The sequence below is a fragment of the Thunnus thynnus genome, chromosome 23 (genome assembly GCF_963924715.1).
Source record: "Thunnus thynnus chromosome 23, fThuThy2.1, whole genome shotgun sequence".
Classification (NCBI taxonomy): domain Eukaryota; kingdom Metazoa; phylum Chordata; class Actinopteri; order Scombriformes; family Scombridae; genus Thunnus; species Thunnus thynnus.
Window position 1 is genome coordinate 26,711,943 of NC_089539.1, and position 18,357 is coordinate 26,730,299.

General features: G+C 46.6%; 1 protein-coding gene across 1 annotated transcript in view; it reads right to left on the bottom strand.

Moving 5' to 3' along the window:
• tnpo3 (transportin 3) overlaps nucleotides 1–15,986 on the bottom strand; it is a 29,071-nt gene extending 13,085 nt beyond the window's left edge. The window contains exons 1-9 of the mRNA XM_067582391.1: nucleotides 15,727–15,986; nucleotides 9,385–9,585; nucleotides 8,394–8,467; nucleotides 7,816–7,972; nucleotides 3,234–3,377; nucleotides 2,945–3,120; nucleotides 2,717–2,855; nucleotides 2,403–2,549; nucleotides 2,113–2,220 (exon numbers count right to left, since the gene is read on the bottom strand). Coding sequence (XP_067438492.1) covers nucleotides 2,113–2,220; nucleotides 2,403–2,549; nucleotides 2,717–2,855; nucleotides 2,945–3,120; nucleotides 3,234–3,377; nucleotides 7,816–7,972; nucleotides 8,394–8,467; nucleotides 9,385–9,585; nucleotides 15,727–15,846 — 1,266 coding nt within the window. The 5' untranslated portion in view covers nucleotides 15,847–15,986. The remainder of the gene's footprint in view (nucleotides 1–2,112; nucleotides 2,221–2,402; nucleotides 2,550–2,716; nucleotides 2,856–2,944; nucleotides 3,121–3,233; nucleotides 3,378–7,815; nucleotides 7,973–8,393; nucleotides 8,468–9,384; nucleotides 9,586–15,726) is intronic.
• Nucleotides 15,987–18,357: the final 2,371 nt, after the last annotated feature.

Genomic DNA, 18,357 nt, shown 5'->3' on the forward strand with positions numbered 1-18,357 from the left:
CGCACACATGAGAGTTAATACGACACAAACAAGGATCTGTCAGGAGAGAACAACATGAGTGAGTGCCATAAAGCTAAGTTCAGGTCTGATATGATGTCTGATGTGAGTGCACAGAGAGCACAGAAGCAGATAATACTTTTTAAATTTATAAGTCCATCAGGTGCAGAAGTGTTCATGAAGAGCTGGTCTTTAGTCTTTTCTTAAAGACTGAGAGGGACTTTGCAGATCGAACAAGGTTTGGTAACTCGTTCCACCACCGGGGAACTACAGAGGAGAAGAGTCTAGCTGGTGACTCAGGGTCCTATGTGGTGCCAGGCACCTTTCATTGGCAGAGCGTAGTGGGGGGGAGGGAGTGTAGACCTGAATGAGGGAGTTCAGGTAGGCGGGAGCTGGTTTAGTTGCTGATTTGTAAGCGAGTGTCACAGTTTTGAATTTGATGCAGGCAGCAACTGGGAGCCAGTGGAGGGATATCAACAGCAGGGTGACGTTCTGTTTTGGGCTGGTTGAAGACCAGATGCGCTGCCACGTTCTGGATCATCTGCAGAGGTTTGAGTGTACATGCAGGGAGGCCAGTAAGGAGTTGAAGTAGTCAATGTGTGATATTATGAGAGTCTGAACCAGGAGTTGTGCTGCATGTTCAGACAGGTAGAGTCTGATCTTCCTGATGTTGAACAGGACAAACCGACACGACCAAGCGACTCAGGCCATGTGAACCTTAAAGGTTAGTTGGTCATCGATCATGACACCCAAGCGTCAGGCAGACTTTTGTGGGCATGAGGAACCCCTGTGGATAAGTTGTGCAGTTTGGACACTTCTCCCCTCCAAGATACTCTAAAATATCTCTCTGACAGGTAGGATATGAACCAGCGGAGGGCAGATCCTGAGATACCGAGCTCAGTGAGTGTGGGGAGGAGGATTTGGTGGTTGACTGTATCAAAGGCAGCTGACAGATCCAGCAGCAGTAGAGCTGAGGACTGACCAGCAGCTCTAGCTGAGCGCAGTGAGTCCATAACCGACAGGAGTGCAGTCTCAGTAGAGTGACGGCGCTTAAAGCCGGACTGATTCAGGTCGTACGGGTTGTTCTCAGAAAGGAATTCAGAGACTTGGTTAAAGACTGTGCGCTGAAGTATTTTGACAGGAAGGGCAGGAGTGAAACCAGTCTGTAGTTTTCAACCTGGACTGGGTTGAGTGCAGGTTTTTTGAGCAGCGGGGGGAATCGAGCTTGCTTAAATGCAGCGGGGAAAACACCCGTTGTAAGTGAGGAGTTGATGACGTGTGTTACTGCGGGGTTAATTGTTGGGGAAATGGTCTGTAGCAGGTTGGATGGTTTTGGGTCCAGTGGACAAGTAGTGGGACGAGGGTCCAGCAGAAGTTCCTCCTCGGTCAGAGGGGAGAATGAGGAGAGTTTGGCCCTGTTAGCTGGCAGCTGCAGACTGGGTTGGTCAGGATCAGTGAACTGGTTGCTGATGGCAGAGACCTTACCAGTAAAGAACGAGGCGAACATGTCAGCAGTGAGCAGAGTGGAGGGCAGAGGAGGCGGATTGAGGAGTGAGTTAAAAGCAGAGAACATTTTCTGAGTGTCTGAGGCGCCACAGATCTGGTTCTGATAGAAAGTGGTCTTAGCTGTTTTTAAACTGGAGGAGAATGATGCTGGGAGACCCCGATAGTCACTGAGGTCAGTGGACTCTCTGGATTTACACCATTTTCTCTCTGCTGCTCTGAGTTCTATCCTTTGCTCTCTGATGATCTCAGTGAGCTGTGGACTGGGGGGTTTATGGGAGCAGGTTTGGATGTTAGAGGGCAGAGGTTGTTAAGAGAGGAGGCTAGCGAGGAGCAGAGTGAGCCTGTAGCCTCATCGACCGAGAGCGAGGAGAATTCGTTATGAGGAGGCAGAGTAGCCAAGACCTCACTGGAAAGTTGAGTCGGTGTGAGGGACCGGATGTTGAGGCAGAAAAAGATCGTTTGTGGAGGAGCATGAGGTTGTTCTTGTAAGGTGATTGTGAATTGAGTAAAGAAGGTGTCAGACAGATGTAGACGGGTAACAGTCAGATTCACTGTGGAGCAGCTCTGAGTCAAAATCAGATCAAGAGTATTTCCTGCTTGTGGAGTTACCTGAGAGAAACACTCCATGGAACCGACAAGAAAAATGACGTCTTTAACGAGGTCAGACACTCTCATCCTGAACTCCCCGAAGTCATCGGTGTCCTCTGGGATTCCTTCCTGTGGGGTGAAAACATCGTACTGACGTCAGCTGTTACACTTTACATATTTATCTTAAATACACTCGAAACTAACGGTACTTTTATACAATTTCACTGACTCCAGAGTATTCCAGCCGTCACTGGATGATAAAAACAGACTCATGTTATCAGGTTCTGTGTAGACCAGATCAGGTCTCTTACATGGTCTGGATCCAGCTGACAGTGTCGGGCCAAACAGTGCAGAAGTCTCTGGATGTACGGTCTGAAGATGCTATGAAGAGCTGCATCGTTGATCTTATACAAGTGCTCTCCCAGACGGTACCAGAAGTTAAAGGAGATCTCCACAACCTGGACCACAGACACCCGAACAAATAGAGACCATGATTACAAGATCAGGAGCTACAAGACTGGGACCACAGAGACCAGGATTATAATCTGCAGTTAAAGATCTGCACAATCCGGATCAGAATTCAGTGACCAAATCAGAAATGAGGCTGTTGTGGTTGTTCTCGTACCTCGTACTGAGGGTGTCCTGCACAGATCAGCAGCAGTTCCAGGGTCCTCAGGTCCCCCATACCCTGTCCTGGACTCCGGACAGTCGTCTCTAAAAACGTCTCACAGAGTTCGGTGAAGATCCTGCAGTAGTTCAGCACTCTGACAACAAAAGTCAAACATAAATGTAACTTAAAGCTATGAGAGCAGACTGACAAACATCTGAACCGGCATCTCGTGTGTGTCCTCACTTGTCGAGGTCCTCTCGGGCCACGGCCATGTGATAGGCTGTTTCTAGCGTCAGGACGCCCTGAAAGAGCTGCAGAGCTAACGCCATGTTGGTGTCCACGTTTTCTATGGCGTAGAGGGAGGAGCATACGCAGTCTGATGCCGCCTCGTGGAGGTTGGTGGAGGTTTCATCTCTCTGCTGGAAAAACAGAAGAACAGGAAACATCAAATAAGTTTCCTATAGGCTGGAAAAACAGCGTCCCTGGAAACCTTTCAGGTGACCGTAGAGGAAGAGCAACCAGTGGAGCTCACCAGTACTTGAAACAGGACCATGAGCAGCTGGTTACTGGCCATGAAGTTACTGTCCAGGACTCCCAGGTTGAACCAGCTGCCAAGACAGCGAAACACCTTGATGAGCATCTTCTCATCGTTACCCGTCTTCTCCACACACGACGTCTGCAAGACAAGAAGAACACATCGTTAGAAACACAATCAGCAGGACGACAGGCAGCAGACAGTGAGACAGCTGACAGTGAGACAGCTGACAGTGAGACAGCTGACAGTGAGACAGTGAGACAGCTGACAGTGAGACAGCTGACAGTGAGACAGTGAGACAGCTGACAGTGAGACAGCTGACAGTGAGACAGCTGACAGTGAGACAGCTGACAGTGAGACAGCAGACAGTGAGACAGTGAGACAGCGAGACAGCTGACAGCGAGACAGCAGACAGTGAGACAGCAGACAGTGAGACAGCTGACAGTGAGACAGCTGACAGTGAGACAGCGAGACAGCTGACAGTGAGACAGCTGACAGTGAGACAGCTGACAGTGAGACAGTGAGACAGCTGACAGTGAGACAGTGAGACAGCTGACAGTGAGACAGCTGACAGTGAGACAGTGAGACAGCAGACAGTGAGACAGCTGACAGTGAGACAGTGAGACAGCTGACAGTGAGACAGCTGACAGTGAGACAACTGACAGTGAGACAGTGAGACAGCTGACAGTGAGACAGTGAGACAGTGAGGCAGCTGACAGTGAGACAGTGAGACAGCAGACAGTGAGACAGTGAGACAGCTGACAGTGAGACAGCTGACAGTGAGACAGCAGACAGTGAGACAGCAGACAGTGAGACAGTGAGACAGCAGACAGTGAGACAGCTGACAGTGAGACAGCTGACAGTGAGACAGTGAGACAGCAGACAGTGAGACAGCTGACAGTGAGACAGCTGACAGTGAGACAGTGAGACAGTGAGACAGCTGACAGTGAGACAGCTGACAGTGAGACAGTGAGACAGCAGACAGTGAGACAGTGAGACAGCTGACAGTGAGACAGTGAGACAGCTGACAGCAGACAGTGAGACAGCAGACAGTGAGACAGTGAGACAGCAGACAGTGAGACAGTGAGACAGCTGACAGTGAGACAGCAGACAGTGAGACAGCAGACAGTGAGACAGCAGACAGTGAGACAGTGAGACAGCAGACAGTGAGACAGCTGACAGTGAGACAGCTGACAGTGAGACAGCAGACAGTGAGACAGCTGACAGTGAGACAGTGAGACAGCAGACAGTGAGACAGTGAGACAGCTGACAGTGAGACAGTGAGACAGCTGACAGTGAGACAGCAGACAGTGAGACAGCTGACAGTGAGACAGTGAGACAGCAGACAGTGAGACAGCTGACAGTGAGACAGTGAGACAGCAGACAGTGAGACAGTGAGACAGCTGACAGTGAGACAGTGAGACAGCTGACAGTGAGACAGCAGACAGTGAGACAGCAGACAGTGAGACAGTGAGACAGCTGACAGTGAGACAGCTGACAGTGAGACAGCAGACAGTGAGACAGCTGACAGTGAGACAGTGAGACAGCTGACAGTGAGACAGCTGACAGTGAGACAGTGAGACAGTGAGACAGCAGACAGTGAGACAGTGAGACAGCAGACAGTGAGACAGCAGACAGTGAGACAGTGAGACAGCAGACAGTGAGACAGCTGACAGTGAGACAGTGAGACAGCTGACAGTGAGACAGCAGACAGTGAGACAGCAGACAGTGAGACAGCTGACAGTGAGACAGCAGACAGTGAGACAGTGAGACAGCAGACAGCGAGACAGCTGACAGTGAGACAGCAGACAGTGAGACAGCTGACAGTGAGACAGCAGACAGTGAGACAGCTGACAGTGAGACAGTGAGACAGCTGACAGTGAGACAGTGAGACAGCAGACAGTGAGACAGCTGACAGTGAGACAGCAGACAGTGAGACAGTGAGACAGTGAGACAGCAGACAGTGAGACAGCTGACAGTGAGACAGCAGACAGTGAGACAGCTGACAGTGAGACAGCAGACAGTGAGACAGTGAGACAGTGAGACAGCAGACAGTGAGACAGCTGACAGTGAGACAGCAGACAGCGAGACAGCTGACAGTGAGACAGCAGACAGTGAGACAGCAGACAGTGAGACAGTGAGACAGCAGACGGTGAGACAGCAGACAGTGAGACAGCAGACGGTGAGACAGCAGACAGTGAGACAGCTGACAGTGAGACAGCTGACAGTGAGACAGTGAGACAGCAGACGGTGAGACAGTGAGACAGCAGACAGTGAGACAGCAGACAGTGAGACAGTGAGACAGCAGACAGTGAGACAGTGAGACAGCAGACGGTGAGACAGTGAGACAGCAGACGGTGAGACAGTGAGACAGCAGACAGTGAGACAGCAGACAGTGAGACAGTGAGACAGCTGACAGTGAGACAGCAGACTGTGAGACAGTGAGACAGCAGACGGTGAGACAGTGAGACAGCAGACGGTGAGACAGTGAGACAGCTGACAGTGAGACAGCAGACGGTGAGACAGCAGACAGTGAGACAGCAGACAGTGAGACAGTGAGACAGCAGACAGCGAGACAGCTGACAGTGAGACAGCAGACAGTGAGACAGTGAGACAGTGAGACAGCAGACGGTGAGACAGTGAGACAGCAGACAGTGAGACAGCTGACAGTGAGACAGTGAGACAGCAGACAGTGAGACAGCAGACAGTGAGACAGTGAGACAGTGAGACAGTGAGACAGCAGACAGTGAGACAGTGAGACAGTGAGACAGCAGACAGTGAGACAGCAGACAGTGAGACAGTGAGACAGCTGACAGTGAGACAGCAGACAGTGAGACAGCAGACGGTGAGACAGTGAGACAGCAGACAGTGAGACAGTGAGACAGTGAGACAGCAGACAGTGAGACAGTGAGACAGCAGACAGTGAGACAGTGAGACAGCAGACAGTGAGACAGCAGACAGTGAGACAGTGAGACAGTGAGACAGCAGACAGTGAGACAGCGAGACAGCAGACAGCTGACAGTGAGACAGCAGACAGTGAGACAGCAGACAGTGAGACAGTGAGACAGCTGACAGTGAGACAGCAGACAGCTGACAGTGAGACAGCAGACAGTGAGACAGCTGACAGTGAGACAGTGAGACAGCTGACAGTGAGACAGCAGACAGTGAGACAGTGAGACAGCTGACAGTGAGACAGCAGACAGCTGACAGTGAGACAGCAGACAGTGAGACAGCAGACAGTGAGACAGCAGACAGTGAGACAGCGAGACAGCAGACAGCTGACAGTGAGACAGCAGACAGTGAGACAGCAGACAGTGAGACAGTGAGACAGCAGACAGTGAGACAGCAGACAGTGAGACAGCAGACAGTGAGACAGTGAGACAGCAGACAGTGAGACAGTGAGACAGCAGACAGTGAGACAGCAGACAGCAGACAGTGAGACAGTGAGACAGTGAGACAGCTGACAGTGAGACAGCAGACAGTGAGACAGCAAACAGTGAGACAGCAGACAGTGAGACAGTGAGACAGCAGACAGTGAGACAGCGAGACAGCGAGACAGCAGACAGCTGACAGTGAGACAGCTGACAGTGAGACAGCAGACAGTGAGACAGTGAGACAGCTGACAGTGAGACAGTGAGACAGCTGACAGCGAGACAGCAGACAGCTGACAGTGAGACAGCTGACAGTGAGACAGTGAGACAGCAGACAGTGAGACAGCGAGACAGCAGACAGCTGACAGTGAGACAGCTGACAGTGAGACAGCAGACAGTGAGACAGTGAGACAGCAGACAGTGAGACAGTGAGACAGCAGACAGCAGACAGTGAGACAGTGAGACAGCTGACAGTGAGACAGCTGACAGTGAGACAGCAGACAGTGAGACAGCTGACAGCAGACAGTGAGACAGCTGACAGTGAGACAGCAGACAGCTGACAGTGAGACAGCTGACAGTGAGACAGCAGACAGCTGACAGTGAGACAGCAGACAGTGAGACAGCTGACAGTGAGACAGCTGACAGCTGATAGTGAGACAGCTGACAGTGAGACAGCAGACAGTGAGACAGCTGACAGTGAGACAGCTGACAGTGAGACAGCTGACAGCTGATAGTGAGACAGCAGACAGTGAGACAGCAGACAGCAGACAGTGAGACAGCTGACAGTGAGACAGCAGACAGTGAGACAGCTGATAGTGAGACAGCAGACAGTGAGACAGCAGACAGTGAGACAGCAGACAGTGAGACAGTGAGACAGCAGACAGCTGACAGTGAGACAGTGAGACAGCAGACAGTGAGACAGCAGACGGTGAGACAGTGAGACAGCAGACAGTGAGACAGTGAGACAGCAGACAGTGAGACAGCTGACAGTGAGACAGTGAGACAGCTGACAGTGAGACAGCAGACAGTGAGACAGCAGACGGTGAGACAGCTGACAGTGAGACAGCTGACAGTGAGACAGCAGACAGTGAGACAGTGAGACAGCTGACAGTGAGACAGCAGACAGTGAGACAGCTGACAGTGAGACAGCAGACAGTGAGACAGCTGACAGTGAGACAGTGAGACAGCAGAAGAAGAAAGCGTCTCACCAGCAGGGTGACCACAGTGCTCGAGTAATACGCCAGGTCCTCAATGATCTCTGTCCTCCGATTGGCTCCGATACGCAGCGAGCGGCTGTGGACTTCCTCCGGCAGCACAGTCAGGATCTCTATCAGGAAGGGCATGGAGCTGATGTCATTGTTGTACCTGAGGGGGGCGGAGTCACATACAGGTGAGACAGGATGTTAGAGGACAGACAGATGGAGACACCTGTCTGTTTACTGCAGGTGTAAAAACAACAGGAACAAACTGTTAAACGCTCTTTGATTGATTTGCCAATTATTATCTTGATGAACTCATTAATTATTTGGTTCATAAAATTTCAGCTAATAATGAAAAATGGCCGTTAAGTAAAGTCCACGGTGACGTCTTCACATATCCAGTTTACTATGACAGAGAACAGAAAACCAGAACTAACTAATGTTTGACAGGATTGATAATCAATAAAAATTCAGATGGATTTTCTGTCAATTGACTAATTAATTAATGAAGTATCTGTTTCAGCTCAGACCATCTGTGTAATTCTGTGTCCACACGAAAGAAAGTGCAGAATTGCATGAAGTCTTACTTTTCTATGAGCGTGTGAACGCATCCTTTCCACGAGGCCATCTGCAGAGCGAGATCAGCGATCGCTAACGCCAGCTACAAGAAAGATGTCACAATCAATCAACTTATTACAGAAAACAATCTGTTCTTAATAAACAGAGAACATCCATCATCATCATCATCTCGTCCCCAACTCATCCCTCCTCAGGAGAATCACTCAGAGTCCCCATAATTATATAATATTATCTTATAATGATAAAAACAGCAACAATGTATTATATGATATAATATCAGGGCTGGTGGAGGCGTCATGCAGACAGATTCATACTGAGATGTTTGGCAGGAAGTTAGTTTTCAGATTCTTTATCTTCTAATTAATTACAAACAAACACAAACTGACAAGTTTTCTGTCAGATTACAGTTTTTACTGTTCACACAAACAGTTGAACATAATCAGTGTAGTTTGTCTAAGTAACAGGAAGTTACACTGTCAGCTGTCGACACTCGTCCGCTTGTGAAACATGAAACGTATTGAAAAACACTGAGAACGAGGATGAGCTGAAAGTCAAGCTAACGTTAGCTCTGACCACCGACTGCTGGTCAGAGCTAACGTTAGCTCTGACCACCGACTGCTGGTCAGAGCTAACGTTAGCTCTGACCACCGACTGCTGGTCAGCTCTCACAAACGAAGGCGACATCACAACTTATATAAACTAACTGGTTAGTTATTGGTTAATGGATGTTGGTCTGTCAAAAGCAAAATTAACCAAAACTGACACACACACACACATATACAGTGCGTGTGTGTCAGTTGTATGTATGTATGTATGTATATGTATATATATATATATATATACACATATACATATATATATATATATATATATATATGTATATGTGTATATGTGTGTCCACAGTTGTGATGGTAAAACCACCTGAAAGCTGCACACAGGAGGACCGATCCCCTGATAGGTGTGACTGTCACCACAGAAGAAGAACATCAGCAGCGTTACCTGGGTGACGATGATGGGCGACAGGTCTTTGAGGTTCTGGATGTGAGACAGGAGCGAGTCTCGCAGTGCAGTGTGGGTCTCAGGCGGCAGCTCAAAGAAGGACGTCTGGATCTTCATCTTCATGGTCTGAGCGGCGAAGTAACACGACTCCACGTCCTGTTTGAGCTGCAGCAGCTGGTCGGAGATCTCCCACGCGTACATCTGTGGACGACAGGAAGTGATGTCACAGCACCGTCACACCTGACCTCACCAGGTGCTCAGATGGAAACAGCTGAGAGACACACTTCTTTATTAGATTCATGTTCAGAGAAACAAACAATAACTTCTATTGATCATAGTTCTGTAACAGAGATTTGATCCTCAGCCAGGTGAGAAGTTTCTGTGTTTAGAGGCGGAGCCATCTGTGATTGGATACCTGACACAGATTCACTTTATATTTATGACTATTTTAAAAACATTCTTCCAATCAGTCAGGTGATGTTTCACTCCTGGTCTGAGACCTGCCAGGTGAACCTCTGCAGGACAGAATACCTGTCACACCTGGTCTGGACCGCCTCACAGACCCGGGGCCTCGTTAATTAAACAGTGTGTATGATCCAAACAAAAAGTGTAAGTGTGCACAAACAATCATTTATAGAACTGTGCACACGCATAAATGCACATATTTTCCCCTTTTTAAAGTACAATCAACGTGAAAATGTGTGCATGTAGAAGAACCTCATATTCTCCGCTACAGTTAACATTAAATGGTCATGAATATGGAGGTACATGTGTTGCCGTGGACAACGGCAGCGGTAACAGGAAGTTTGAGAGGCTGACGGTCGGTGCAACAAACCAAACATTCCTGAAATTAAACTAATTGGTCAGACATGCAGGTAACTGCTGCACAGCGTCACGGTCTGAACTAGTGAAGATGCACAAAAACTAAAATCTGAGTTATTTATGCACAGTATCAGATTTTCTAATATTTTATATATTATATTATTCTATTAACGCTGTTTTGCAATTCTTCAAAGTTATTTGTTATCATCTTGGATTTCTACAACTCATGATGATCATTTCATCAGTTAGTTAACATCGTTGAGGTGAAAAGGAATCAGTATATTCAAGTCATCCTGTCATCGCCCCGCCATCGCCCCGCCATCGCTCCATCATCGCCCCGTCATCGCCCCGTCATCGCCCCGTCATCCCCCCGCCATCGTCCCGTCATCGCCCCGTCATCGCCCCGCCATCGCTCCGTCATCGCCCCGTCATCGCCCCGTCATCGTCCCGTCATCGTCCCGTCATCGTCCCGCCATCGCCCTGACCATGAGTGTGAGGCCTAGTGTGAGTGTTAACAGTGTTTCATAGTTCAGGCCTGGCGGAGGCTCTCGTAACGCCGAATACCCGTTCATTTGGAAATCAACAGCGTTTGGGAGCCTCTGAGCATCGCTGTTTTGAAACATGAGTTACCGTCTGTGTCGTTGCCCGGGAAACTTCACGTAGCGTAGCTCGTTATTAGGAACAGGGCAGAGCAGAAGCGAGCGAGCGCAGCAGAGGAAAAGGTTAGCAGGAAGTTGTCAGTCTGGCAGTAAACGTACAGACGACAGAGTGTCAGTTCATAAATGCTGCAGCTTCCAAACACAAGGGGGAGGAAGAGGGTTAGCTCCGCAGTTAGCAACAATGGGTTAGCCTAACCTGAAGACGCCAAACAGAGAAATACAGAAGAAGAGTGAGGCTGCTAAACAGTTCCATAATAAATCACAGATGTCGTCGGTTACGGTTGGATTATGTGTTTTAATTGAAAGGTGCTTTTGGAAAAGTTCTGGCTCACTACAAGCTCAAATATCACTGCTGGCCTGAATGTTTATGATAAAGTGAATCTATAATTATCGTGCGATATGAAGTGAAATTAAATGTGTGAAGATTATTATACAATCTGACTTCTCACTCGGGACGGGAATCATGAACCGGTTCCAAACTGTCAGATCCATCGGAATCGTATTCCTCCGATTATCAATTCCTTTTATTGATGCCGGCATATTTTTCTGACAGTTGCACATCGCAAAACAATGACATCAAACTCAAACATCTACGCTGCAGGAAAGTTGCAAAAAGACGGAATCATGTTAGAGAGGAAGAAACGTCCAAAGCGTTGATTCATTTCATGAAGAAAGACTCTAAAATGTCTGTAAAATGATCATTAAGGGAGGAAATACCAGCTGAAACGTCTTTCTACGCAACACAGGCTTCAACTGCAGGAATTCATTGTATTTGACTCTCTAAGCAAAAATGCTGCTGCTTCCCAACCGAGCAGCACGTCCCTCACTGAGGGAAATATCCACTGTTATAATAACATTAGTGCCGCGCAGGCTCAGCACAGAAAACCTAAATGAAAACAAACGCTGAATGAAAACCGGTTCCAGATTAAACAGCAGTGGAGCTTTTGCTCACCTGAGTCACATGCTCACCTGTTTCTACTCTGTGTTCAGACTCAGAGATAATAAAACTGTTGTGTTGACGCTTTTTTTTTTCCACACAGAAAATTTATCAGGAATCGATAAGGGAATTGATAAAGAATCGAACGGATAAGAAGAACTGATAACGGCACTGGTGTAGGGATGGGCCCTTCACCATCTGCGTCACCAGTTTCCCATCTCATAAATGTTTGTATGCGTGGTCAGTGTTTCCGTACGGGTGCACGTTCTCCAGTCAAGTTTGTTTTTATGAGAAGTGACGTACGAATCTTTCTAGTCGCGTTCTGTGTTTCTGCAGCAGCTATAAATGAGACACCAGGTGAGTCTGGACTCTGTACTGAGTACACAGCAGCTGCTGTAAAACCTGGACTGGAGGCGAGTTTGTGCCGCGCCCCGACAGAAACACACCTCCACTACGAGTGATGTCACAGAGACATCAGCAGTGACATCAGCAGTGACATCAGCAGTGACATCAGCCAATTCTTCATTAACCAACACGTAGTTAAACTCTGAATTACTGATGTCACAACCATCCTAACCTGTCTGTAACTCTACCTGTCTGTAACGCTACCTGTCTGTAACTCTACCTGTCTGACTGCTAACCTGTCTGTAACTCTACCTGTCTGACTGCTAACCTGTCTGTAACTCTACCTGTCTGACTGCTAACCTGTCTGTAACTCTACCTGTCTGTAACTCTACCTGTCTGTAACTCTACCTGTCTGTAACTCTACCTGTCTGACTGCTAACCTGTCTGTAACTCTACCTGTCTGACTGCTAACCTGTCTGTAACTCTACCTGTCTGACTGCTAACCTGTCTGTAACTCTACCTGTCTGACTGCTAACCTGTCTGTAACTCTACCTGTCTGACTGATGACCTGTCTGACTGCTAACCTGTCTGTAACTCTACCTGTCTGACTGCTAACCTGTCTGTAACTCTACCTGTCTGACTGATAACCTGTCTGTAACTCTACCTGTCTGTAACTCTACCTGTCTGACTGCTAACCTGTCTGTAACTCTACCTGTCTGACTGATAACCTGTCTGTAACTCTACCTGTCTGACTGATAACCTGTTTGTAACTCTACCTGTCTGTAACTCTACCTGTCTGACTGATAACCTGTCTGTAACTCTACCTGTCTGACTGCTAACCTGTCTGTAACTCTACCTGTCTGTAACTCTACCTGTCTGACTGCTAACCTGTCTGTAACTCTACCTGTCTGACTGCTAACCTGTCTGTAACTCTACCTGTCTGTAACTCTACCTGTCTGACTGCTAACCTGTCTGTAACTCTACCTGTCTGTAACTCTACCTGTCTGACTGATAACCTGTCTGTAACTCTACCTGTCTGACTGATGACCTGTCTGTAACTCTATCTGTCTGACTGCTAACCTGTCTGTAACTCTACCTGTCTGACTGCTAACCTGTCTGTAACTCTACCTGTCTGACTGATGACCTGTCTGTAACTCTACCTGTCTGACTGATGACCTGTCTGTAACTCTACCTGTCTGACTGATGACCTGTCTGTAACTCTACCTGTCTGTAACTCTACCTGTCTGACTGATGACCTGTCTGTAACTCTACCTGTCTGACTGATGACCTGTCTGTAACTCTACCTGTCTGACTGATGACCTGTCTGTAACTCTACCTGTCTGACTGATGACCTGTCTGTAACTCTACCTGTCTGTAACTCTACCTGTCTGACTGCTAACCTGTCTGTAACTCTACCTGTCTGACTGCTAACCTGTCTGTAACTCTACCTGTCTGTAACTCTACCTGTCTGTAACTCTACCTGTCTGACTGATAACCTGTCTGTAACTCTACCTGTCTGACTGCTAACCTGTCTGTAACTCTACCTGTCTGTAACTCTACCTGTCTGACTGATAACCTGTCTGACTGCTAACCTGTCTGTAATTCTACCTGTCTGACTGATGACCTGTCTGACTGCTAACCTGTCTGTAACTCTACCTGTCTGACTGCTAACCTGTCTGACTGCTAACCTGTCTGTAACTCTACCTGTCTGACTGATGACCTGTCTGACTGCTAACCTGTCTGTAACTCTACCTGTCTGTAACTCTACCTGTCTGACTGCTAACCTGTCTGACTGCTAACCTGTCTGTAATTCTACCTGTCTGACTGCTAACCTGTCTGTAACTCTACCTGTCTGTAACTCTACCTGTCTGACAGCTAATCTGTCTGTAATTCTACCTGTCTGACTGCTAACCTGTCTGTAACTCTACCTGTCTGACTGATAACTTGTCTGTAACTCTACCTGTCTGACTGCTAACCTGTCTGTAACTCTACCTGTCTGTAACTCTACCTGTCTGACTGCTAACCTGTCTGTAACTCTACCTGTCTGACCGCTAACCTGTCTGACTGCTAACCTGTCTGTAACTCTACCTGTCTGACAGCTAATCTGTCTGTAACTCTACCTGTCTGACTGCTAACTTGTCTGACTGCTAACCTGTCTGTAACTCTACCTGTCTGACTGCTAACCTGTCTGTAACTCTACCCGTCTGACTGCTAACTTGTCTGACTGCTAACCTGTCTGTAACTCTACCTGTCTGACTGCTAACCTGTCTGTAACTCTACCTGTCTGACAGCTAATCTGTCTGTAACTCTACCTGTCTGACTGCTAACTTGTCTGACTGCTAACCTGTCTGTAACTCTGTCTGACTGCTAACCTGTCTGTAACTCTACCTGTCTGACTGCTAACTTGTCTGACTGCTAACCTGTCTGTAACTCTACCTGTCTGACTGCTAACCTGTCTGTAACTCTACCTGTCTGACTGCTAACTTTTCTGACTGCTAACCTGTCTGTAACTCTACCTGTCTGACAGCTAATCTGTCTGTAACTCTACCTGTCTGACTGCTAATCTGTCTGATGGCTAACCTGTCTGACTGCTAACTTGTCTGACTGCTAACCTGTCTGTAACTCTACCTGTCTGACTGCTAACTTGTCTGACTGCTAACCTGTCTGTAACTCTACCTGTCTGACTGCTAACCTGTCTGTAACTCTACCTGTCTGACTGCTAACCTGTCTGTAACTCTACCTGTATGACTGCTAACCTGTCTGTAACTCTACCTGTATGACTGCTAACCTGTCTGTAACTCTACCTGTATGACTGCTAACCTGTCTGACTGCTAACCTGTATGACTGCTAACCTGTCTGTAACTCTACCTGTCTGACTGCTAACCTGTCTGTAACTCTACCTGTCTGTAACTCTACCTGTATGACTGCTAACCTGTCTGTAACTCTACCAGTCTGACTGCTAACCTGTCTGTAACTCTACCTGTATGACTGCTAACCTGTCTGTAACTCTACCAGTCTGACTGCTAACCTGTCTGACTGCTAACCTGTCTGTAACTCTACCTGTATGACTGCTAACCTGTCTGACTGCTAACCTGTATGACTGCTAACCTGTCTGTAACTCTACCTGTATGACTGCTAACCTGTCTGTAACTCTACCAGTCTGCCTGCTTACCTGGAGTCTAAACTTTACTGTAGCACTTCCATTAGCCGTGCTAACATGCTAACAGGGCTCGCTGGCTGCGGAAGTCCTCTGAGACTCGAGCTGAACTTCCGTGTGATATGAAAACATTTAAACTGTAATATAAAAGAATAAAAACTCATTTCCTGTCTGGTAGCAGACAGCTAATGAAGCTAAACACGCAGCTAACACGCAGCTAACAGTTTGTGTTTTCGTCCATTCATTTACCTACTGACCTAGCTTAGCTTAATTTAGCTGTGATGCTAGCGGGGCTGCGGCTACTCTGAGCCTGCGCTGTTCGGATCACCTGTTCTTTATTTCACAGGTATACCATTAACCGGGTGCAGAGAGACCTCGCAGCCCCTCCGTGCCCCCGGCTCCGGCCTCTCCCATTTTCTCACCGATCTCTGGAGCTCTCCGAGCCACACCGAAGCGCGCTCCTTCCCGGCCGGGTCCGGGTCGTGGTACAGGGCCTGCACCGCCTGGTAGACCAGACTCAGGCTGGGTTTGCCCCCCTCCATGGCTCGGCTCGGCAGCGGGTCGGAGATAAGGCAGAAACGGGACCAACGAGGCGGATCTGAACTAGTCCTAAACGTTCTGTGTGTCGACCGCCATCTCGCATAGGCTTCCCGTGTGCAGCCACGATGCTCTCCCGGCAGGAAACACACACAGGAACATTAGTTCCGCTGTGTCATAATGGTGGGACTTCACACAGATGTCCTTTCAAAAAACCTTTAAGATCCCCTCCAGACATGTTTTAAGATGTATCTAAAGTACTCCACTTTGAATAATAATTTGTGTCTCACATGTTTTTTCCACAAATAAGTTCAATATCTTGCTAAAATCGTTAAAATTACATCTCATCCTTCTCCCTCATTAAAAATTCAGAATCTCTGAATCTGTAAATATTGTTGATGTCTAAAGTTTTCCTGCCGGACACCAGATGTCTCCTCCTTCACTGTAAAGTCCATCCTCACATCACATTTGTAACAGCTGAATATTGGACCAGAATTGGCTCCAAACTAGTTGTGATGTCCCTTAAAATTAAATTTCATTGAGCTCAGAAAAACTTTCCACTTTCAGCAGATGAATGTGAAAACAAACTCTGCACAGAGAAGCTCAAACATCAAGCTGTAGGAACAAGAAGAAAAACACATTTTTGAGTGGAGGAAGACTTTAGTTTATCAGCTGGTGTTCATGGACAAACACACAGCAAATACAAGAAGAATCAGTATTTCAACTGATGAAACGTTGTTTTTTTTATTCATACACCAGTCTGTGTGAAACAATTTGTAATATAATAATGTGTAATATTAATATAATGTGTCAAGAATTTAAATCATTGCGTTTATATAGCAGCATTATATTCTTCCAGTAACTAAGTACATTTACTCAAGTACTGTACTGTAGTACAGTTTAGAGGTACTTGTACTTTACTGGAGTATTTCCATGTGATGCTACTTTCTACATGTCAGAGGGAAATATTGTACTTTCTGCTCCACTACATTTATTTGACAGCTTTAGTTACTTTTCAGGTTAAAATTTCACTGCATTGTTTAAGATTAAACCAGCGGTTCCCAAACTTCACATAAAATCAGTCGTCTCTTCTCGTCATGTTTCAAATGTCTGTGAGTTGTTCGCTCCTCTAAACTTTGTTTCAAATAAATAAAATTCAAAGAGGTAAATCTCCAATATTTCACACAAATGCAAAGATGAGAGAAAAGGTTTTGAAAATGAGTCCAAATTTATCAACGAGAACACAAATTATCATCTCAGACTCTTAATAAGTCTGGAAGGTCAAATAATAGCAATAAAATGCTGCTTATGCACTGATTCATCAATATTAATAATGTACTGTATTATTATTTAATATCATCACTTTTACACTAATACTTTTACTTTTAATACTTTAAGTAAATTTAGCTGGTAATGTTTCTGTACTTTTACTTAATTAATTTTAAATGCAGGACTTTTACCTGTAATGGAGTATTTTTACATTGTGGTACTGGTACTTTTACTCTGAGTACTTCTTCCATCACTGGTCTTCTGACGACTCAAAGCACTTTTACACTACAAGCAACATTCACACATTCACACACTGATGACAGGGTTAGGGTTAGCACCGATGGTTCAGCCTTCAGGAGCAGTTTAGGGTTCAGTATCTTGTCCGAGGACTCTGCAACATGTGGACTGGAGGGGATCAAACTGCCGACCCTCTGATTAGTGGACAACCCGCTTTACCTCCTGAGCCACAGCTGCACAAATGTTACCACACGTTTATTGTGTCACTGCACTGATAGAAAAACCTGAAACAAAGGTTTTTATAAATGAAAACTTTAGTTGCCAAATGAAGTAAAAGTGAAGTCAATCAGAGATCAATAATATTGTCTGAATAAGAAGAAATCCCTCAAAAACACTTTTATTTATATTGACCCTCATTTTTTAAGTGTTCACATCTGAATAAATAATTAATCTTATTGAACATGAGAACTTTCATCATGTAGCTGCGATGTGTCCAAATTAAATCAAAAGTCATCTGATGCACAATAAAGATCAATTTATACACAAATGAAATCAGTTGTGTGTTTATTATGGTTTATTTAACGTTTACCTGCCTACCTGTACACACCTGCCTGATTCTTACACCAGAAAACCAAAACATGTCAAAAGAACATCCAAATCATACTAAACACAGCAAATATTCCAGAGCGAACAGACTGAACCTCATCAGAAACATCAAACCTGATTAATATCCTCAAAGAAAACTCTGATCTGTTGGGATCTTTTATGAATAATCGCAGTTTGTTGGGTTTCCACCTCCAAACTGAGGTCGTATCATACCCATGCTGCTAGAGCTCACAGCGTGGTTACAATACAGCCCCGATCTGGAGCTGAAGAGTCACTCGTCATCATCAGTTTCTCCTCGTTTCTCATCCAGACAGAAAAGATACTGTTCAGACACAAAAAGAGTGATGAACAATCTGAAAAGTGTAACACAAAGAGAAAAGATTTAGATTGAACATTTCTACATA